This window comes from Phocoena phocoena, chromosome 1 (genome assembly GCF_963924675.1).
Source record: "Phocoena phocoena chromosome 1, mPhoPho1.1, whole genome shotgun sequence".
NCBI lineage: Eukaryota > Metazoa > Chordata > Mammalia > Artiodactyla > Phocoenidae > Phocoena > Phocoena phocoena.
The window spans coordinates 142,528,055-142,553,192 of record NC_089219.1 but is presented as its reverse complement, the minus strand read 5'-3'; the positions used below and the strand labels follow the sequence as shown (position 1 = coordinate 142,553,192).

Genomic DNA, 25,138 nt, shown 5'->3' with positions numbered 1-25,138 from the left:
GTACACTTCCAACGGAGTTTGGAAAATTACATACCAAAATTTGAATTATTCAACTTTTTATTAAAAATTGTCCACCTATAGAAGAGTTCACTTAAATACATCTAACTAAGGGAGAGTTTACAAAATTAATTACTCTGAAAATGCACACCAAAATATAGCCCTTAACTCAATAATTATTTTATCTTCTCTCTGTCAATTCATGTGAAGTGTGCAGGCTGATAATTGCTGAGTGAAAACTACACTTTTTACTGTTCCATGAATGTTCAATACTGTTACATATATTTTGGTATTTTTTCCCTCCAAGTCCCTCTTTTCTGTAAACTTACAGTGATAAAAAGAGGAGATGAGTTACTTTTATTACAGATTCTACCTTATTTGAAACACACTAAGTTCATATGATTTTCATAAAAAGTCCAAGGCTTTTCATAGTTTTATACTTTACTAGCCACATCAGCAGTACTCATGCACAAAAGTATGTCTGCCCCCTCCCAGAAGAATATATAAACAGTAAATGACTTACTATAATGTGCTGATAAGGATCTATAAATGACATGTTGATTTCAATTACAGGAAATCTCTTCACACTTCAAAAGTCTTCTCTGGCACTCTAGCTTCTTTAAAACCTACAAAATAAACAATCCTTATTGTTAAGCCTTCTCTTGGATGTATTCCCAAGATTTAGATGATAATGGGTGTGAACCTTAGGAAGTAAAACTCTATCCAAGGGGACCAGTTAGACTGAGCTCCTTAATTGTTTATATGCATGGGTATACTCACATAATTTAGGAAAGGATAAACATTCTGATAGTACTTCTTAATTTCCATATTTCTTGTTCAAATTTATTCTGTGAGTAATTATTGGGAAACTCCAGGATTTTTTTTTTTTTGCATTTGCCAAGTACTTCATGAGAAATATATTGAAATTACAGAAAATTAAAATTGTTTTTGTACTATTTATAATTAAAAAACCACATGCCGCTGTTTGTTTTCTTAACCGGCTCAGTATTACACAAATTCACAATAAAAAAGGAACATTTTTCACTTTAGGTATTTGTTAAGAATTTTAAAAACATATTCATGTTAAATTTCAATTTTAATGCTGATGTTTTAAAAGAAATGTTTGCTCATTCTGAAGTACCAGTTTAACTTGAAAGCAGCTAAATGAAATATTAAACAATTAGAAACAGTGCTGTACAAAATGATGGAAACAAGCAAAAAGTGGAACTAGAGAATAACCTGAGACCTGATCTCTGGAAAGGAGCTAACTATAGAAGGTGAGGCGCAATGAATTTAGAATATAGTGTTCCAAGCGGGAAATATGAGGAACTGAGAGAAGACAAGTGGCTGGTGAATGGTGAGCAAGAGTGAAAATGGCTTATGATGAGTTTGGAAATAATAGTCATGGACAGATCATGTAGAGCCTTGTAGGCAACTGTTCACTAGATATAGCTCACCCACTCTCCAGGACACAGCTTAAATGTCACCTTGACAGAGAAGCCTTCCATGACCTTCAGAATACGTTTGGTCTGCCTGTTACTGGTTCCATTTATACCTTGTACTTCTCTTTCAAGCCTTTCATTCCACTTATACAATGTCTGCCTTTCCTGAGAGAATTAAAGATGCATAAATTTGGTGACCACATTTATCTTGTTCAAAGAGTTATCCATCCCTACTGCCTAGCGCTATGCCTAAAAATATAGTAGGTTCAGGATAAATATTTGTTGGATAGATGGGTGGATGGATAGATGGATATTACATTATGTCAGGTTTACGTACAAAGGAAATTCACAGACTAGCACTGACACTCTCTTCTGATGTCTCTCTTTTTCACTCCTAACTATCCTTAACGTCAAAGGATGTTAAATATCACTCTCCAATTTAAAAAAAAAAAAAAAAGCAGAATAAGTGAAATTCCAGAAGGTGTAAGACTAGTACTCAAAATGTTTAGAGGAAGTTTGTTACTGGCGCCCAAAGTTTGGTGTCAGCAACTTTATTTCCTCTTCTCATTTCTAGCAACTCTGTTCATAACCCCTGTGTTTACCACCCAACTATTCACCACTACTACTGTCACTACCATATCCTGCATCAAGACCTGGATAGAGGCTCTCTATATATTAAAGCCAAAAGTGGGAAGCATGTGTACAACAGCTAACTGCCCAGGTCTATTAGGTTAGAAACTACAAGGCAAATAGATATTTAAAAACATTGCTCATGGCACTTTATCCTAGAGCAACATCCTTTTGTTCTTTAAATCCATTCAGGGATATCTCTTTTCCTACCTTACTAAGCTTAAAAATAAAAACAAGAATGGAAAATAACTGAGCTGATACAGAGTCTGAACATTGTAGGGGAAGACTCCATAGAGCAAGCAGAGGAAAGTCACTAAAACAAATAAACAGCAACAGTAACCTTCCCAGAGAAAGGATCAGAATCCATGAGTTGCTATAATATATAATCTAAAATATCCAGTTTTCAGCAACAACAACCACTAAAAACAAAAACAGGAAATTGTGACCTCATGAGCCACACACAGGAAAAAAAGCAGTCAATAATAACTATCTCTGAAGGACCCCAGATTATGAACTTAAGAAATATTTCACAGCATCTGTTATACGTTCACAGAACTAAAGGAAAGCATGAATTAAAGGAAAGTATGTTGCAATAACATATCAAATAGAAAATAGCAATAAAGAAATACAGACATTAGAAAAATAGCCAAATGGAAAATCTGGAGTTAAAACATAACTGAGGACTTCCCTGGTGGCACAGTGGTTAAGAATCTGCCTGCCAATGCAGGAGACACAGGTTTGAGCCTTGGGTGGGGAAGATCCCAAATGCCACGGAGCAACTAAGTCCATACACCACAACTACTGAGCCTGTGCTCTAAAGCCCACGAGACACAACTACTGAGCCCGTGTACTACAACTACTGAAGCCCATACGCCTAGAGCCCGTGCTCTGCAACAAGAGAAGCCACTGCAATGAGAAGCTCACACACCGCAATGAAGAGTAGCCCCCGCTGGCCTCAACTAGAGAAAGCTCACACGCAGCAACGAAGACCCAACACAGCCAAAAAATAATAATAATAATTAATTTTTAAAATAACTGAAAAATTTATTAGAGAGGATAAACAGATGTGAGCTTGTAGAAGAATCAGTGAATTGAAAGGTGCCTCAATAGAGATTATTCAATCTGAAGAACAGAAAAATAAAATTAAAATAATGAAGAAGAATGAACACAGCCTCAAAGACTGGCGACAACATCAACTACACTAACGTATATGCAAGTGGAATCTCAGAGGGGAGAGAAAAAAAGGAAAGAAGAAATATTTGAAGAAATAATGGCTGAAATTTTCCCAAATTTGATTAAAAACATGTTGAAAAGCTCAACCAGTTCCAAGTGGGAAAAATACAAAGAGATCCAAACCTAGACCTAGACATATTCTATCTGTTGAGTTCTATCTGTTGAGAATCCAAGACAAAAATAAAATCTTGGAAGTTACAGAAGAAAAAAGGTTCATCATGTACAAGGTAACCAAAATAAGATTAATAGATGACTTCTCATCAATGGAGCTTGAAGGCAATTGGATGACATATTCAAAGTGCTGAAAGAATAAAACTGTCAACCAAGGATACTATATCCAATAAAATTATCCTTCAAGAAAAGAAGAAAAAAAAAAGACATTCCCACATCAATACAGACTGAGATAATATTTTTTGCTAGGAGATAATGCATTACAAGAAATAGTGGAAAACATTCAGGTTGAAAGGAAGTGACGCCAGATAGTAACTCAAATCCACACAAAGAAATAGAGAGCACTGATAAAGGTAAGTATATAGAAAATTTTAAATGATGGTATAAATACATATATATTTTCTCTTCTCTTAACTGATTTAGAAGTCAATTACATAAAATAATAATAAAATTGTGTTGTTGGACTTAAAGATGTAATATATATGAAAATAATAGTACAAAAGGGGGAAGAAATTGGGGTTATAACAGAGTAAGGAAAGAACACAAGATGGTAATTGAATCCATAGGAAGAAAGAAATTGTAAATAAATACATCAATATAAAATATTTTATAAATACAATTTTTCTCTTTTCTTCTTAATCTTCTTTAAAAGAAATGGAATATGTAAAGCAATAAATTACAATACTGTATTGTTGGGTTTACAACATATATAGAATTAATATATATGATAATAATAGCACAAAGGAGTGGGGAGGGATTGGAACTATGTTAGAGCAGAGTTTCTATATTTTACTGGAATTAAGTTATTATTTGCATAAAGTAGATTGTAATAAATTAAGGTGCACCTAGAAATAATTCCTAGAGTAACCACTAGGAAAATCACTCAAAAATATAGTTAAAACATCAACAAAGGAACTAAAATGGTCTGCTAGAAGATACCAACTTAACACAAGGAACAGAGGAACAAAAAAAGAAATGAGACATATAGAAAACAGAAAGCAAAATGGCAGATGGAAATCCAACCATAACTATAATATAGTAATCCCTTCTTATCTGCTGTTTCCCTTTCCAAAGTTTCAGTTACCTGTGGTCAACTGAAGTCCAAAAATATTAAGTGGAAAATTCCAGAAATAAACAATTCATAAGTTTAAAATTTTGCACTGTTCTGAGTAACATGATGAAATCTCATAATATCCTGCTCCATCCCACCCGAAACATGAATCATCCCTTTGTCCAAAGTATTCTACCCATTAGCCACTTAGTAGCCATCCTGGTTATAAAACTGACTGTTGCAGTATCTCAGTGTTTGAATTCAAGTAACCCTTATTTCACTTAATAATGGTCCCAAAGCACAAGAGTAGTGATGCTGGCAATTCGGATATGCCAAAGAGAAACTGTAAAGTGCTTCCTATAAATGAAAAGGTGAATGTTCTCAACTTAAGGAAAGAAAAAAAAATTGTATGCTGAGGGTGCTAAGATCTACAGTAAGAAGGAATCTTTTATCTGTGAAACTGTGAAGAAGAAAAAAGAAATCCGTGCTAGTTTTGCTGTCACACCTCAAACTGCAAACGTTACTGCTACAGTGCAGATAGGTGCTTAGCTAAGGTGGAAAAGGTATTAAATTTGTACCATAAAATACTTTGAGAGAGACCAAATTCATATAACTCTCATTACATATATTGCTATAATTGTTCTATATTATTAATTATTGTTGGTAAACTCTTACTGTGCCTAATTTATAAATTAAACTTTATCATAGGTATGAATAAGAAAAAACATAATATATGTAGGATACAGCATACCTGAGATTTCAGGCATCCACCAGGAGTCTTGGAACATAACCACTGCAGATAACTATAATATTAAATGTGAATGAATTTTACCCTCCAATCAAAAGGCAGAGGTTGTCAGGCTCGATAAAATCTAATACATACAAAAGACTAATAAAATCCAAATAAGGTTTGTAGTTTAGTTAATATCATTCTACCAATGTCAGTTTCCTGGTTTTGATAATGAACTATGGCCATTCAAGATATTATATTTGGGAAATCTGGGTAAAGAATATATGGAAGTTTTTTTGCAATTTTTCTTTGATGTGGACCATTTTTTTAAAGTCTTTATTAAATTTCTTACAATATTGCTTCTGTTTTGTGTTTTGGTTTTTTGGCTGTGAGGCATGTGGGATCTCAGCTCACTGACCAGAGGTCAAACCCACACCCCCCACATTGGAAGGCAAAGTCTTAACCACTGGACCGCCAGGGAAGTTCCATATTTTTGCAATTCCTTACCTTAAATTATTTCAAAATACAAAATTAGTTTAAAAGTCCAATACACAAGGATAGATGTAATTTATATGAACAATTTTCATTCCAAAGTTATGTTCAAAAGAAGTAACAAAGGAGTCATGTGGGAAAATTATTGGGTAAGGTTCACTTTCTTCAGAATAAAATCATTGGTCATTATTGCCAGACAGTGATGACATTTTCAGTCCCAGTTACAAATAGGCACCCATTCATCCTTTTTCCCCCTAAACTGTTAATAGTAACAGTAGGTATTTTAGGTTCTGTGAAATTAAGGCATTTCTGTCCACCTAGCCACATTAAATACCAGGAAAATATCTTCCCCCAAACAACTAGCTTAGCCTGGAAACATTACTGCAACTAATTTGCATAACCACTATCATGAATGATGTATCATGAATGATATCATGAATGAATACTCATAAAACAGCAGTTTTGGGTTTTTTTGTTTTTTATAACTAAGCTGAATAACAGTCTTTGTGAGTATACAGTCTTTTAAGTCTGAAGCAAGAGATATGAAGCTCATAATTTCTTTTTTTTCCTTGGCTGCCCTGCAATTAGAAACTTCCAGAACACTAATGAAAGGGAAATGCAGATACACTTTTCAACACACACTTGCCTGTGCAATGCAACTGTTGACTTTCAGTGAATGCTTCATATTGTCCAAAACCCTGTTAGTCACGTTATCAGGGCAAGATGGACTTCTCTGGGAAAGGTGAAAAAAAAACCAAAAAGACAAAAAAAAAAAAACACAGACTAGAGTGTTTTGTCATTCTCTTTCCCTGCCTAGAGTTACAGGACAACGGGAAAATAAGAGGTTATCACAAGTATACCACAGAGATATTGCAGGTTTGGTTCCAGACCACCACAACAAAGCAAATATCTCAATAAACCAAGTCGCAAAAATTTTTTGGTTTTCCAGTGCATTTAAAAGTTATGTTTACATTGTAATGTAGTCTACTGAGTGTGCAGTAGCATTGTATCCAAAAGAACAATGTACAAACCTTAATTTAAAATACTTTATGGCTAACCATCATCTCAGCCTTTAGCGAATAATAATCTTTTGCTGGTGGAGGGTCTTGGATGGTGGTTTCTGAAGGTTGGGGTGACTATGGCAATTTCTTTTTTGTGTGTGTAGCAATTTCTTAAAATGAGACAACGATGAAGTTTACTGCATCAATTGACTCTTCTTTACAAGAAGAATTTCTCTGTGGCATGCAATGCTGTTTGAGAACATTTTACCCACAGTATAACTTCTTTCAAAATTGGAGTCAAGGGACCTCCCTGGTGGTCCAGTGGTTAAGAATCAGCCTTCCAGTGCAGGGGACATGGGTTCGATCCCTGGTTGGGGAACTAAGATCCCACATGCCGTGGGGCCACCAAGCCCATGCACTGCAACTACTAAGCACGCAGGCCACAACTAGAAAGCCCATGCACCACAACTACAGAGCCTGCATGCTGCAACTACTGAGCCTGCGTGCCACAACTAAGACCCGACACAGCCCCCTCCAAAAAATTAAATGAATATTAAAACAAAACGAAATTTGAGTCAATCCTCTCAAACCCTGCTACTGCTTTATCAACTAAGTTTATGTAATGTTTTAAACTTTTTACTGTCATTTCAACAATCTTCACAGCATCTTCACCAGGAGTAGATTCAATCTCAAGAAACCACTTTCTTTGCTCATCCATAAGAAGCAACTCCTCATCCTTTCAAGTTTTATCATGAGATTGCCGAAATTCAGTCACATCTTCAGGCTCCACTTCTAATTCTAGTTCTCCTGTTATTTCCAACACATCTGCAGTTACTTCCTCCATTGAAATCTTGAACTCCTAAAAGTCATCCATGAAGGTTAGAATCAACTTCTTATAAACTTCCTTTAATGTTGATATTGTGACCTCTTCCCATGAATCACAAATGTTCTTCATGGAATCTAGAATGGTGAATCCTTTCCAGAAAGTTTTCCATTGCCTTTGCCCAGATCAATCAGAGGAATCACTATCTATGGCAGCTATAGCCTTACAAAAATGTATACTTCTTAAAGAATAAGACTTGAAAGTCAAATGAATTGATGTTGTGTCAACAGGCATAAAAACAACATTAATTTCATTGCACATCTCTGTCAGAGCTCTTGGGTGACCACGTGCATTGTCAGTGAGAAGTAGTAATATTTTGAAAGGCATCCTTTTTTTGAGAAGTAGGTCTCAACAATAGGCTTAAAATATTCAGTAAATCATGTTCTAAACAGATATGCTGTCACACAGGCTTTGTGTTTCCATTTATAGAGTACAGGCAGAGTAGATTCAGCATAATTCTTAACGGCCCTGAGATTTTCAGAATAGTAAGTGAGCACTGCCTTCAACTTAAAGTCACCAGATGCATTAGCCCCTAACAATAAAATCAGCCTATCCTTTGAAACTTTGAAGCCAGGCATTGACTTCTCCTCCCTAGCTATGAAAATCCTAGATAGCATCTTCCTCCATTTTAATGTTGTTTCACCTCCATTGAAAATCAGTTGTTTGGTGTAGCCATCTTCATTAATGATCTCAGCTAGATCCTCTGGATAACCTGCTGCAGCTTCTACATCAGCATTTGCTGCTTCACCTTGCACTTTGACGTTTTAGAGATGGCTTCTTTCCTGAAACCTCATGAAACAACGTCTGCTAGACTCAGACTTTTCTTCTGCAACTTTCTTACTTCTCTCAGTCTTCATAGACTCGAAGAGAGTTAGAGCCTTGCTCAGGATTAGGGTTTGGCTGAAGGAAATGTGGCTGGTTGGATCTTCTATCCATTCCACTAAAACTTTCTCCATATCAGCAATAAGGCTGTTTCACTTTCTTATCATTCATGTGTTCACTAGAGTAGCATTTTAATTTCCTCAAGAACTTTTCCTTTGCCATTTACAACTTAGCTAACCGTTTGGTACAAGAGGCCTAGCTTTTGACTGATCTCAACTTTCAACATGCCTTCCTCACTAAGTTTAAACTTATTTCCAGTTTTTGATTTAAAATGAGAGACACATGGCTTTTCCTTTCACCTGAACATTTAAAGACCACTGTAGGGTTATTAATTGGCCTAATTTCAATATTGTTGTGTCTTAGGGAATAGGAAGGCCTGAAGAGAGGGAGAGAGATGGGGAACAGATAATGGATGGAGCATCAGAACACAAACAACATTGACCAGTTAAGTTTGCTGTCTTATCTGGGCGCAGTTCATGGAGCCCCAAAACAATTACGATTGTTTCTTTACCTATAAAATAGGGGAAATGGTCCCCACACCTCACAGAGGCAGTGAGAGGATGAAATGAGAAAAACTATGTCAATTATTAAGCATAGTACCTAGTGGGCCATAAATATACAAAATTATCATTTGTTATTGTTTTTTAGGAAACTGATGCTTTCCCCCAAATTCCTGAGACTTATTTGGTTCTATGGAGATTTCTAAGAAATTCAAGTAGGTAAATTTGTTGAGCACATTTTATAAAGACTGTGTACTTTATCATATTCAACAATGAGTTTTAATAGAGATTAAAAAGTCCTGCTGTTTCTGATCCATTAAATTATATATATATGGCTCTGATTTATCTGCTTCAAAATTCAAAGCTTTCTCCATTATTCTGGATATAGAAGAATGTTCTAAAAGCGTGAAGGCATGAAGTGCATTATTGTTTCCATCATCATCATTCATATATACCAAGGCATTACTAAAGTTACTAGGGCATTAATAAAGTTTTAAATTCTTAAACCTAGGCTAAGCAAAGAGTCTGTTATCATCCACAGGCACAGAGGAATGAAGAAACAATAAGAATTAAGTACATGAGCTGCTTTATATTAGAACTGTCTCTCAGGCTGTACCCTAAGTTTAATACAGAAAACCTGTTAAGAGAACTGCCCTGTTCCCAAGGAAATAGACAAGCATGCCACCAGATATAAAGGAACAGATTAATGAACTGGGTCTATTTCTCAAGCCAGGAACCCAAGAGTATGGTACATGACTCTCAGGTCCCACAGTGAGACGCCTGGTCCCTCACTGATGTCCATCCACACTATTCCTTTCGAATTGAATTTTTCTACTCTGCTTTTATTCCTAGGTCACTGACACTGCTTCTTCATCTCTCAAATTTGTATTATTGAAAGTTCATTATTTAACCTGACAAATATATATGGAATATCTACTGGAGTTTCAGAGCAGAGAAAGATTCAACTGGTTTAAAATAAACAAGGCTTGCTAGAAAAGGCAAATACCTGAGCTGATATTTGAAACCACAAAAGGGCCTAGATGTCTAGAAATGGAGGTAGAAACATGCGCTCTAGGAAAAGGCCATGAGCAGCAAGCTGCAGCCACAGTGGAGATGCCCCATCGCATCTCAGGCTCTCACCGGTGCCACCCAGCCACCCAAAACCCTCCTTACCTCTCTCCCACATACCTTTTTTTTTTGGCCGCGCTGCGTGCGACCTGTGGGATTTTAGTTCCTGGACCAGGAATCGAACCCAGATCTTGGCAGTGAAAGCGCAGAGTCCTAACCACTGGACCACCAGGGAACTCCCTCCCCCACACACCTTCTGTGCAGGATAGTCTCTTCCTGTCCTTCAGGATTCTGTATAAACTCACTCTCTGAAGTAAACCATCTCTTTATCTACATGGTTAGGACCCTTATATTTCTCCTTGATATCTCCTACCGCAGTGTTATGTACTCTATCACCATTATTTAGAGGGTATGTCTCCTCTAGCTGTGAACAACAAGAGGGAAGTTCTGTCTCCTTCTCCCTGTATTCTTGTTGGGCCCCAAGTGATCACCCAATTACCATTTACTAAAGGATGAATCAACAAACTTGGAATGTATATGGATTACTGGGGAAAGCTGATTAGACCACAGATGAGGTTTTGGGTTGAGAAATAATCAAGGGGAAGTAGAGCGTAATTATAGAACCTGGAATGACAAGCTGGAAGATATCTCAGCAACTACTAATCTGAATGCTTAATTTCAAAAGTTCACATTATGCATTTCCCAGATGCCAGTGTTATTGCGCTAAGTGATTTATATACGCCGTCTTGTTTTGTCTTCGTAATAAGAGAGGGATTCTTATTGCTATTTTAGAGATAAAGCATGAGTGATTTGTCTAAAAATCACTGAGAACTCAAACTGAGGCAGATGGTCCCCCTTACTCACACTTTACAAGGAATATTGTCTCCCAGAAAGACTAAGCAACGTTCCCCTGGGTGACAAACGTTGAGTTGGCCCTAGAATCCTGACCCTCTGACTCATACTAGATTTTCTTTCTACATCATTCTGCCATTCTACAAAAGCCTCTAAAGGACAGGAAGAGAGAGGGGACAGGGTGGAAGTGACACTTTGTATTAGTTTGCCAGGGCTACTATAATTAAACACCACAACCTACATGGCTTAAACAACAGAAACATTTTCTGACAGTTCTAGAGGCCAGAAGGCTAAGATCAAAGTGTCCAGCACGTTTGGTTTCTTCTGAGGCCTTTCTTCTTGGCTTGAAGATGCTATCTTCTCCCTGAATCCTCACATGGTCTTTCCTCTGTACCCATGCTCCCCTATTGTCTCTTAGGGTGTCCAAATTTCCTCTTGTTATAACCACACCAGTTAACTGGATGAGGGCCCATCCTAAGAGCCTCATTTTAACTCAATCACCTCTTTAAAGGCCTGATCTCCAAATACAGTCACATTCTCAGGGACTGGGGGGTTCGGACTTTAATATGTGAATGGGGAGGGGCACAATTCAGTCTATAACACAGTTCAATAATATAAATATAACAGTTAAACAAAGATGCATACAGTTGTTAATGGAGAAAGGTGGCATTTGAGGAGGGAGGGGCAACCAGCCAGAGGAGTCCAGATATCATACAACAAGCACCTCAACTAGGATTGTGAGGAGATAAAGAAGAGAGAGCACAGCACTATTTAGATGGACCAGCCTCCCTCATCCTCATCTGGTTATTTTAAAAGTGCACACAAACACACACACACACAGAGTACATAAATGAAACACAATGCATAATGTTATTTATTTTACCACTTCACAATTGGGAAGTACAAATCCAGATAAACCTATTTTAAGGGCCAGCAAACTGGCTGGCCCATTTTCACACGCTGCATTACAGATGAAGCAAGAATGTCTCCTCACTCCAGAGCCAGTTTTCTGGTTTTCTTTCTCTGACCTTCCAGTTTGCTGTTATTTTCCATTGTTTCACCTCTTCAGTGGCCAAAAACAAGCAGCCACTCTGGCTGTATTTTAAGGTCAGAAAATTTTGGAATTGGAAGAAACAGTCATAATCACCACCTAGACAGACCTTGTGCAAATTTGTAAGCTGAGGTCTAAAGATATAAACAAACCTAGAGAATTCACCCAGTTAGGGAAACAGCTGAACTCGTCTCGCCACTCTCAACCAGGTGCCCTTTCTTTACACCCTCTCCTCTCCCCACCGCCATCCCCAACCAAGCATACTCAGGCTAAAAAGGGAATTTAGCCAAAATTAAAAGAGCATTTGTATACAATGTAGTTTGACCAATATTTTAAATGGCCAAGTTATTGTCTGGTGGTGTGAAGTAGGCTCAAGATATGAATCTGAAGGAAATGAACAACTGAATTTCTCTCTGTGATTGGTCAAATAAAGCTTAAAAAGAGTCATTTTCATCTTTTAGATTTTTCTAGATGTGAATCATAGTTATAAGATGTTGACTTACAAATGCAACATGGATTGTTTTTAAAAATTCCTCTTCCCACACAGACCACTAAGGAATAATACCACATTGACAAGTGTTTACTATGCTCATTTTCAGAAAATGGAAAATGTTTTACCTTCTACTTAAAAGAAACTGATAATGGAGAGGTATCAGTGTTAACACTTTTGAAATATACCTAGCAATGTGGCACAAAATGCCGGGAAAAGGAATGGGCTTTGAAAAGTGCATTTACTTCTACAACTTTCTCTCTCCAGACCAGAGGGTTTGCAAATATGCTCCCCTAGGGAGTATTTGTGTTTTGTTGAGGGTTCCACTCCCTCCTTAATTGCTGCCTCTTTTTATGACGTACCCAAGATTGCCACAGCAGGGAAAGCCGTATCTTTTTCTAAAGAAAATAGTCCAGGGAAAACCCCCAGGAAAACCGTCATGCTGGCTTAAATGTTTCATGAGAGACAGTTTATTACTGGATGAGTTATAACATTTTGAAGTTGTTTTACTTCTCAACTAACATGGTAACTATTTCAAGCAGCCCATGAGGTTGATCTTGTAACTAAAATATGGATGTTGACTATGATCTTGAAGTGGAAAAAGATGACAGAAAAAAATAGCAGGAGTTGTGGAAGATCAGAGGCACTGTACACCCTCCCATCTCATGGGTTACTGGGAAGTTAAACCACTAACCATGACACGAGCATTCTACAAGTCCTGGATTGTGTAACGTACAATAGGAATTCAAGTTCATCATTCTTTTTTCAGGTTGTAAGAAGTTTTAGAAACGAGCTTCTAGACACTGTGAATGGCAATTCACTTTTGAAATAAACAGGCAATTCAATCTTTTGCAGGATTAAGAACTCTGTACATAGAAAGTATGCATTTGAGGGGAAATTCTCAGGAGTTCTTAATATGTTTTATGCCTTGAATCCCTTTGGCAGTCTGGTGAAGCCTACAGACCCCATGATATAGTATGACACTATGAAGTTCTTAAAATAAAAACTCTGGATTACAAAGGAAACCAATTATATTGAAATACATGGAATCTATGCAGTGTAGTAGACCTCTTAAATGGTCTCAATGTACGCATTGAAGGGTTTTCTCTCTCTACTTCTGTGGAGTACATCTATGCAAGTCTAAAGTTCAATGTAAAATTTTTTAAGACAGAAGAACTTTCAGCACTATAAAGGGTAAAGCAATAGAAAACTGTTATTTTTGTACTCTGCTAGCACCATAATAAACATGTAAGCCCAACCTGAATATTTAGGTGTTACATATAATAAACACAGGTTGAAATGAACTAGAAATACTCATTTGCTCCAAATTGTGAAATATACATTTCCTCAACCTTTGATCAGCAATGGAGAACGGTGCCAAGGATATTAATAAAATCTGTAAGAATGTTTCAGTTGAGCTTCTGCTGATGAGATATAATGCCTCAATGGGTTTTGTAAAAATATGAAATTAACAAAAGCAATGTTACACTCTCCCCTTCATTTTGGACAGGAAGAAGTTCCATAACTATATCTATACCACAGCCTAAGGAAATATGGGCAAAACCAGGAATAAAGTGTAGGATGACTTTCCAACACATGATAGACATGTCTTATTGAGGTAGGGAGGGAAGGAGGACAAAGAGGCATCTCCTGAGTGCCAAGCAGTGCATCTGGGAAACATCTGAGCCAGAAGCAAACTCAAGTGCATCTGTCCTCCCCACCTCCCTGCTCAGCCTGACCCACACAGACTCACTGCTTCCATTCATGGAAGCACCTGGCCATCAACAGTGTAAAACTAAAGCACTTCAAGAGAAGGATTTATGAGAAACGGCTAATGCGTTAAAAATTTATTGAAACAAGATTTTTCTAAACTTCAAGGAAATACGAGAGTCAGTGTTTCAATGAAATTGTTTTAGTTCTTAAAAAAAATATCAGTTTGATTATGGTGATTATGATAACCAGCTGTTCTCTAAAACTCTAAAGATTGAAAAAAAAAAAAAGAAGGAAATGACTTTTAGTTGCAAAATGAAGGATTTTTGTCAGGTTGAAGAAAGAACATCCTGCTAACAGAGCTGTAAAAGAAAGACTCTCTTTTTCGATGGTTGATTATTACTACTGAATGTCTCAGCCCTCTTTACACTGCAGAGTTGTAATGGTTCCAAGTCTACAAAGCACTGTCTTTCAGGGAGCACCAAGGTGGCCTTAGTGCAGGAGTAAAGTAGGCAAAGTTGAGGGGTAAGATATAAACTCTACACAGGAACTTAGCTAGATATCCAAGAAAGGCAGGCAAGGCCACGGTTAAACATTCAGAACTGAAAACAATTCTAGCAACTAAGAAGGAAACGGAGCCTAGCGTGATGGCTCCTAGAACAGGTAAAGGCATTGAGATTCGCTGAAGTGTAGAACTGGGCCTAGCAGTTGGCTAGGCAAGGAAACGAAGAGTTTGAAAGGAACAAAGACTGAATCCCTGCCGACTAAATGTTGGAAATCAAGCCAATTTGTGACTGTTCCTTACTAGTTAATAATTACCCTAGGTAAAAAGATCTGTATTCTACAAATTCATGAATTTCTATGCATTTTTGTTTTAGGTGTTTTGTTTTGTTTGCTTAGTGTATTGGTTGTTCATTTTAAGGATTTCCAGATTTTCTTTCTTTAGAAACTCACACTCAAAAAAAAAAAAAAAAAAAAAAACCCACTCTAAGAAAACTCAACCATTCTGGCTTCTCTGGGTTTGCTCCTAGCATTTAAACATAGCTGGAGAAAAACGACCTAACCTGGCAGACTGGGTTTTAATCTTATGTTTACATTCTCAGAACTCAAAGAGGCTCTCACCACTACACAACGCCTTTCTAAGTTTTTCTGGCGCCCTTGAAGTCCCAGGCTAGAAAGACTTTCCTCTCCCCCGCAAGTCTCTCGCCTCACCTCACCCTCACTATTGGCTGTGACCTCATCTCCCTTCACTGAGGAAACAGAAGGCACCAGGAGGAAGTTCCCATTTTCCCACCAGCAAATCTGCAAACTCCTCTGCCCAGGCACTTGGGTTCTCTTTCTCCCTCTCACGAAGGAGGCAGAGCTCCTCCTTGTGTTGCGGACCTAGCCCCACACATGGCTCTCTAGACGCAAAATCCCTCTATCTTCTTCAAGTACTTCCCTCTGATGGCCATGCCTTTCTTTTCTGAATCATCAACCTTTACCTTCTACTGGAAAATCTGATTGGCTAGCTTTGTTACAGTCTCCCATAACTCCATATTCCTTTTCCCTCCATGTCTCCATTTTTATGCTGGGTTTCACTGACAAATTTCTCTAAAGGGCCATTTGTTCCCACTGTACCTATCCATGTCCTCAGAGTCCTCCACTCCTATCCCTTCTGCCATCTCACTGAGTCCCCACCACTCCACTGGAACTGCTCTTATCAAGACCACTAATGAGGGACTTCCCTGGTGGTCCAGTGGTTAAGACTCCGTGCTCCCAATGCAGGGGGCCCAGGTTCGATCCCTGGTCAGGGAACTAGATCCCGCATGTCGCAACTAAGACCTGGCGCAGCCAAATAAATAAATATTTAAAAAAAAAAAAAGACCACTAATGACCTCCAAGTTTTCAAATATGGTCATCACTTTCCTATCCTCTGTTTCTCTGGAAGCACTTTCCCTCCTTTGTTCCCATGACATCATCCTAACTACTGGTTTTCCATCTGATATCTTGGTTGTTCCTTTGCAGGCTCATTTACAAATGCTGTTCTCTGCCTGGAGCCCCCCATCTGAGCCACACTACCCTCACTCTAGGCACCTCTCACACCTGGCTTCTCATCCCTCACATATCGGCTTAAATTTTACCTCGCAGGGAAACCTTTCCATCCTTCACCTCCCCAGGTTAGCCTGTACTATTAAAGTCCATTTGCTTCTTTTATTATTTGTTTATTATTTGCTTAATTATCAACTCTCTCCTCCAAGAGGGAATTAACTCTTTATTCATCCATGTATGCCCTAAATGTAGGACAGTGCCTAGCATGTAGTTAGTATTAATTAAAACATACTGAACTGGTGAAGGAATAAATGCACATAGCCCAGTGATCAAAAATTCCTGGATTATATTAGCATCTGCCTTTTTTTTTTTCTTGATCCAACAGGTAAAATTCTTAAGTGAAAAAGAGAGTACAGACTATCTAAATTGCTTCTAATACCTCTTCTTTTTCTAAGTATTTAAAAAGGTACATTTTTCCTACTCTTTTCCTAGGCATGCTACATATATTCATGAAATAGTATCTAGAAATTCTTTTCTTCACAGAAAATTGTAATTCATACAAGAATGTTCTTTTCATTGTGACAATAGCTCATAAGGTATTAATCAACCAAGCCAACTTGTCAATTTAACACATAATTTAAGCAGATAGTAAAATTTTCTGCAAACACTTTATGAGTTTCACAAAACTGATGCTTTTATTGCTTTTCATTAACAGAGGGATTGTCAGTGATAAGGATAAGAAAAAAAAATCTCATATAAACATTGTGGACTTTTATATATTTTAAATATAAATCCCGGATTGTCACTACCTCAAAAAATAAGTACCAAGCAGCAGATTAGAAGCAACCATCTTAATATTTTGCAACTAAATTTTTAATTAACTAAGAAATCTCTTTAAATTAGAATTTAAATTTGCTGTGAGAAATCTTCCTAAAATATGTTAATAGCATCTTCTACTAATCAATGATATAATGATACTTTGAAGTTATATTTGAACATGAATTCCCATTGTACACTGAAAGTAGTGATTTTGAAGACTATTCCATGACCTACAGAAATGCCCTACTGTTACCTCTTTGAGATCTGAGTTCATGACCTCAACCAGTTTTAAACTCATCTGCCTCTTCTTCATGACAGTTAAATGGAAAGGAAGTTGATACCTGTTTGAGCTTTGTGGTAGATATAACAAGGGACTGATGGATATTAAGATATCTTAATTATAGATGCTGGAATCTACACAGCATATCCTCATAACCGTATACATCTTTAGATACTTTTCCCCAGAGTACTTTTCTATAAATTCTTACTTAATTGCTCTAAATTACTTTTCTTACTACTTTCATAATATTGCATCAACTACATGTAAACAGTCCACAAAACAGATTACCCTTTTGTTTCAAGTAATAAAAAATGAAAGCCTGGGGACTTCCCTGGCGGTCCAGTGGTTAAGACTCCGCACTTCCACTGCAGGGGACGCTGGTTCGATCCCTGGTTAGGGAATTAAGATCCTGCATGCCATGCAGCACGGCCAAAAAATAAATAAATAAATAAGAGAAAGCCTGAAGAAAACTTAAAGACACCATTTTCCTGCCCCTAGACTAACCCAGGCAGACACTGTCTCTTCTACAATTACAGATCCAGGAATCCCACAAGAATACACACGGAGTCTAACATCCCAGTTTATTGCCGAGGTACTGCGCCCAACTTGCTTATCTTATTAAAGCTGTGGATGTACAAGTATGAGGCAAATAGGAAGTGTGTCAATTTACTGACTTTGAAATTCAGAAGCCATTTGCTGACCTAACGTTTCTAGTGGTGCAGCTGCATCTAGCAGTCAAACATGACCTACTATGTATTATTTGTTATGAAGTTATACATATGTACAATAAGGCAACGTTATAACTAAAGTTGATATTTACTCCTGAAAAGGAATACCTGGTATACCATAAGCTACTGGGTTGTTAGGAAAGGTAAAATAATAATGATTTTTTTCTACAAATGATAAATCCAAGGTCAGAGTAACCATTTTGATACAAATGCTTTATGCCAACCACCAGGATTAATAAGAGCCAAAAAGAACCATAGGCTCTGTAGGTTATACTCAGAATATTCTAAAAAAATGCTCTATTACCAAATGAAAGTAAAACCGTTGGTAGAATTAGTGTTTCTTATACAACTCATAATATATCTCTTTTGTATTTTTGGATTAAACTTCATATACTTTATTGTCTTAAAGTGGCATATATCTTTATAAAATGCTGAATAGTTACAAAATAAGAAATTCTAAATCATATGCTACTTCTTCAATCATTCTTAAATTTGTGCAACTTCTTCTATTATGCCAATCAGTAATCCAGTTATAAGAACAGAACAATTGAGTTAATATGGAAACATGCATGAGGATGTGTATTTTATGGTTCTTCCCGTATAATTTTTCTGATGTTAACAAATAGGGGGAGGTTGACAGTCTTAAATAACACGCATCAAAACTGGAAATATAAACCAATCAATTAGTTAATTGAAGTATACAAAATGCATCAAAATGGAAATCATGACTCGGATATTACATAAGCTATTTAACTTTCCAACACTTCTCTTTTCACATCTGCAAAATGTGAATATCTGCTCTGCTAACTTACATGGTTATTGTGGGAATAAAGTTCTTGAGCAATCTCTTTATAAACCACAAAATGCTATGCAAACGAAAGGTATTATTGTCCCTCTGATTTTTTTTTCAAACTAGGTAATCAGAAAACAGATTGTAAATTAAATAATAAAATGAAAAACTAAACTGCTATAAATACATGGATTTTTCATACTATGGAATACTGAAATTACACGTATTATGGATTTTTGTTTTCTTTCCTTTTTTTTTTTTTTTTTTTTCTGTACGCGGGCCTCTCACTGTTGTGGCCTCTCCCGTTGCGGAGCACAGGCTCCAGACATGCTGACAGGCCCGCCGCTCCGCGGCATGTGGGATCTTCCCAGACCGGGGCGTGAACCCGTGTCCCCTGCATCGGCAGGCGGACTCTCAACCACTGCGCCACCAGGGAAGCCCTGGATATTTGTTTTCTAATTCAAAACACACTGTTACCTAAAATACCTAAATTTCCCTATAGACTCCAGAAGTCAAGCAAATGAAGAGGAAGATTAAGGAAAAGGGAGCAGCTGATTTACAAGTGCATTCCTTTCCCCCTAAGAAGGGAATGGAAGGAAAATGAGTGCAACTTGGTCTCTCAGCCCTCCATCTTTGACTCAGTGGTTACTAAACTCTGACCGGGATCACTTATAGGTGATTGCTGAGTTTCTCTAAAGCTATTTGAATTCATTCAATAAGTGATCAGACTGGTTGTACAGCTTCATAAATCCGCTTATGGCGAGCACTGAATTATCAATATTTAAGCTTATTTTATATTTGTATAGAGGAGAGATAAACTGTATTTTCAAAGAATTGTTCTGAGGGTAGACTAAGAATCAAAGAGAATCCAAAAAACTGAGAATCACAGAATGGCAAGAGTAGCAAAATTTGGGCACATCTCTTTTGCTCACGCAAATAGTGGTATCAAAAAGCAGGAACAGGGCTTCCCTGGTGGCGCAGTGGTTGAGAGTCCGCCTGCCGATACAGGGGATACGGGTTCGTGCCCCAGTCCGGGAAGATCCCACATGCCGCGGAGCAGCTGGGCCCGTGAGCCATGGCCGCTGAGCCTGCATGTCCGGAGCCTGTGCTCCGCAACGGGAGGGGCCACAACAGTGAGAGGCCCACGTACCCACCCCCCCAAAAAAAAGGCAGGAACAATATCTGCTCTATTTAATGTCTTCTTTGGAAAGAACCCCTGAACCAACCTTTTGGTTCTCCCAACTGTCACTGCCCTAGTCGCCAAGGAGTACAAGATGAATGGCCTAAAGCTTATATTCATTTTCTCTAAGTTGGTTCTTGACAAACATGGACACCATCTTTCTTACAAAACCTTTCGAAAGAATCATCCTGTAACCTTTAGGCCTATCTCTAGCTCCATCTTCTTGCATTAAGCAAGTCTGGATGTTCCTAAAGCTGTGCGAGATTCTACAAGAGTTTTGGCCCTCTTCTCGGAAACCTCTTCAAGTCCCCTGAATTTTGTAGAAGATGACAGACAGTGAGAATAAAAATGACTTGCTTTCATTTTTCTATGCATCTCACCAATTGTTAAAGAAAAGGTATCAGGAAACAAGAACAATCCTCTAAACTTGAAAAAAGCAATGTTTACAGAATTTCTATTTCCATTTCAAAATTTAGCCTTTCATGTTAAGGCCCCTAACACTCTTCAAAATTATTGAGGACCCCAAAGAGCCTTTGATTATGTGAGTTATATCCATTGATATTTACCATATAAGAAATTAAAACTGAAAAAAGATTTAAAAATCACATTGAAAGATGCAATTCGTAAACATAGGCATACAAGTGTCCACCATGAAAATTGTTCAACCTTATTCCTGAAAAAAAATGCAAATTTAAACAAGATACCATTTTCATATAACAATTGTCTCAGTTTTTGGATTTGTTGTTGTTTGTTCTGTTTGAGTGATAACACAATGTTGGCTTAGGGAAATTCTACTCTCTTATACTACTGATAAATGGATCCAATCCTTCTCAAGAGCAAAATGGCAAAAATAATAACTAGTACTCTACAATATTTTGCTAAATGCTTTTTAAATCCTCCAAATACTCAATTATTATTATTACTATTCTTTTACAGCTGAGAAAAGAAAATTTTGATAAAGCATTTGGCTTATGATCTCATAACCTGTAATTAGTGGAACTTTTGTTAGAACTTGAAAAATGCATTTTAAGAATCTATCCAAAGGAAATAAACAAAGATGTATACAAACATTTATATTGAGGTCCTAAATGAAACACTATTTATAATAGTGGAAAACTTTAATCCACCTAAATATCCAGCAACTTATAATCAGCCAATACAACATTTCCATAAACTAAAAATTACATCTTAGAACCATACTCTCTTGCTCATGGCTAGATTGCCATCACTTGCATAGTGGCTGACACATAGTAGGGACTCAGTAATATTTAAGATATGAATGAATATAAAATAACACATGAATATAAAAATACGTTTTAAGAGAAAATTTCATGATTGAGTGGAAGCATGTTATGAAACAGCATCAGCAGTGTGCTAAATTAATTAAACAAGGAGGCCATTAGACTAAGGTGACTCTAATGCCACTGCAGCCTACATCAGCAAACCAAAATCTAAGCCAGTAAATGCCTTGAAGGTACAAAATTGAAACCTAAGGACCGTCATTCATAAACAGCCAACTAAGCTTTAAGCTGTAGCCAATCCATAAATTCCTTAATTTGCTTCTGCTTTTTCTCTATAAAATTCTCTCCCATATATCATGTCAGTGAAGTGCTCCTGACCACTTCTGGTTGGGCACTGCCCCATGCCAATCAATTTTTGCCAAATGAACTCAAAAGTTCTAATATGCCTCAGTTTATCTTTTAACAAGTGTGATCACAACTCTGTAAAATCTACATGTGAGTGTATGTGTAGAAAAATGTCTAGAAGCATAAATAGATGTATATATATGAATTCCTTGTCTCTGTGCTTATGCATGCTAGTTACCCAATAAATATTTTGATTGAATGAATAAAATTTTAAAAGTAGTTACCCCTTGCAACTAAGAGTTCGCATGTCACAACTAAGGAGCCCGCCTGCCTCAACTAAGGAGCCCATGTGCCACAACTAAGGAGCCCACCTGCCCTAACTAAGGAGCCCACGAGCTGCAACTGAGGAGCCCGCCTGCCACAACAAAGACCCAGCACAACCAAATAAATAAATAATTTTTTTCTTTTAAAGTAGTTACCCCTTGTGGGGACTATATGTTCAATTTTCCTTTTCTTCTTTGCAATTTCTATATGTAACAGGATTTAAACAGTAAGCATGAATTATCTTTGTAATAAACAGGAATGTTATAAAACATAATTATGCTGGGAAATATCATTAGGAATTTTGGAACAAAAGCAGCAAATATAGACATCCCACAATCCAATAAAAAATAACTTGTATCTTACTTCCCTATTATGTTTTACTTATTGCATTCAGCAATAAAAAATATCAGATGTCACAGAAAAATGGCAAGCTTAATATTGTACAGCTAATTACTATCAGGGTGGAGTCTAGAATCTAGGTCATTTGGTTTCCAGGCAGTAGTTTTTCCATTACACCAATTACTTAGAGTTCCAGAACACTAACTGAATAAGTGCAATATTCACTGTGAGGCAGTTCTTTACTCATAAGTAAAACAATTTGCTAATTATCTGAAATCGCCAGAAAGCTCCGAAATTCTAAGAAATACTATGTTTTCACACGACATGAATCGTTTGGGGGGATTTGTGAAATTCCTAAAGGGGTTTCAACATTTGTGCATGTTTGAGAGCAAAAGTGTCATTATTCTAGGAAGGAGTCTACAGCTTTCATAAGATTTGTAAAAGGGTCTGTGATAAAACAAACTAAAAAGAAGAAGCTGAGAATAACTAATGCTATAAAATCTGCAAGCAAGAGGAAGAAAACAACTGATGGTAAATAAAAAGGCGTAAGAGAGGAAAAGGAAACACAGCTAATTCTCTCTTCCTCTTTTTCATTCCTGGAACATATCTTTTTTTAATGCAAATGATTTCATTTTATGACTTTGCTTTCTAAGCAGAGACACTAGGAATGATATTGATGGGTTGAAAACACAGGCCAAAGTATCTCTGTGGGATGACCTTTATCAGGTACTATTAGCAAGAAACTGATAAACGTAAAATGTAAAAAAAAAAAAAAAAAAAAAGGATTTTAACATTGCAAGTTACTTTTGAGATATTTTTCATTTATGTTTAATTGGGACAAGGAAAATTACTAAATAGGTTTCTTAGTTTCTGGTCCCATAAAATGTGCTTCCCCTACAGGAAGTTTGTAAAGCTGCTTTGAACAAATGCAGATTAAACGCTTCTCTATGCATTTCACAGTTATTGCTTAACTTAAAATTTAACTCTTCCTCTGCTCACTGAAAGAAACAAATACCTGTTGTTTAATCCCAATATCAAACTTGACTGGCAAGGTCTAGAGATCTCTGGAACATAATTTTAAAACTCTTAACAAGGTTTCTTTCACTACTATTCTCTACATACATCTCTTAGGCTACAATTCCAAATTTATGCAGCAAACAGACACAAAACAAAACAGAAATTCTCCTTGAACCCAAAGGGTCATATATGCAAATATCATAACTTAGCATTGACATCCATCCAAATGGTCCGCCTCTAGTATTCTCCATCTGCCTTAGATGAATAAGTGCTTACCTACATCATCAACCAACATAAAGAGCATTTCTTGTCCTAGTTTTGAGGTAAAAATGACTAATTTTAAGATTAAAATGAGTACAAGTTATAGGAAACTTAAATAAGTTAAACCATTAAACCACTATTATTTCAAAGCCAAATGCCTTTTTTTTTTTACAAATGCTTCCAATACAAAATTACTAAAATAGTATTCACTCTCAAAACTTAGCTTTCTTATTTAAGCAAATCTTTTCCGGTATCTTGTTTCGAGCTCTGTTCTCCTGGCATGTCAAATAACTTAGAAGGACGAATCAGAATACCAGTCAATATACAATTAATTTTTCAATGTTGTTTGTTTTTTCGCATTAACACTGCCACACATTAAATACCCAGGAATGCTTTGCGTAAGTAACCGAAATGACTATTTTTTAATTAAACCTTAAATTAGTTGATAAATTCCTTCGCTAAAGATCCTTAGGGCTGTCAAAGAGCAGGCTGCTCAATAATGGGAATAGGCAACCACCGGGTGGCATCACGTGGAGCGCTAAGTAGAGCCACCTTACTGCCTTTCTGAACGTTCGCTTTCTTTCGGCGCTGTACAGGAAGGAAATCCTTATCGTCGGATTCCACAGTGCATTTAGACCCCGGAAAGCAAGCTGGCATTTGTTAGAAGGAAATTAAGGTCCCTGATCTGTATCTCATTTCAAAACTCAGAGGACATGCAGACTTTTCACAGCGGTGAATCCTAGGCTTCCCTTCGTCCTTTCTTCCTTCCAAGCAAGATACAAACTAAAAGCTAGGGAGGGCGGGAGAGAGAAATGGAGCAAGCGAGGGAAGAGTAAATATACTGCTTACAGTTCCCAGACTTACAATGAGATTCCTCAGGCTCCTTTACACCTCTAGCTTTCTGTCAGGATCCTTTCTCAGCCCGGGACCACAGAGAAGTTCAAGTCTTATCCTTGGTAGGAGGGGCTAAAATGTGAGCTGGTTTCCTTTCGTCTTTGCAGATGTGTTAAGGTGGAATTAAGGAGGAAGGGAGGAAAAGCGTTGTTCTCAGAGCAGCTGATGTCTTAAATGTAAATGTTTACTTATCAGAACTAGGAGTTTGAAGTCAGAAAACATGCTTAAATAATATGTAAGTTAAACAGTCCTAAATTACATGGAGTCTATGTATGCATGTGTCTGAAAGTACTTCTTGTCCTTAAGTAGTTACTGCTTCCTCCTTTTTTTCCAAACAAGTTAAGAACTCCATTGAAAATATGGATAACCCAAGGCATACTGGAGAATGTAATACATATGTTGAGATTTAGGGGGAAAAATCAAATCAGGTTAAACTAGAAATATGCAAAGTAAATTCAAATACCTGATAACACTGTAACAAAGAAGGTATATTGTTTAAATTTATCCAAATTCTGCAAGAATCAGTTACTGTCTTTACAAGATGACTTCTTTCTTTTTATTCTTTATCAATCATCCATGAGATGTTATCATGCAATTCGCTATGAATTATAACAGAAACTTGAGGGTTTTTTTTTTTTTTTTTGGTTTTTTTTGCAACGTTAGAATAAATGACCTGGGTCTTCCCTGGTGGTCCAGTCGTTAAGAC

The 25,138-nt window shown here is 37.0% G+C and overlaps 1 protein-coding gene across 1 annotated transcript in view; it reads right to left on the bottom strand.

The window, feature by feature from the left end:
• Positions 1-24,456, bottom strand: part of PLA2G4A (phospholipase A2 group IVA) — a 159,561-nt gene extending 135,105 nt beyond the window's left edge. Inside the window, exons 1-2 of the mRNA XM_065875537.1 lie at positions 24,388-24,456; positions 521-623 (exon numbers count right to left, since the gene is read on the bottom strand). Coding sequence (XP_065731609.1) covers positions 521-553 — 33 coding nt within the window. The 5' untranslated portion in view covers positions 554-623; positions 24,388-24,456. The remainder of the gene's footprint in view (positions 1-520; positions 624-24,387) is intronic.
• Between the last annotated feature and the right edge of the window lie 682 nt (positions 24,457-25,138).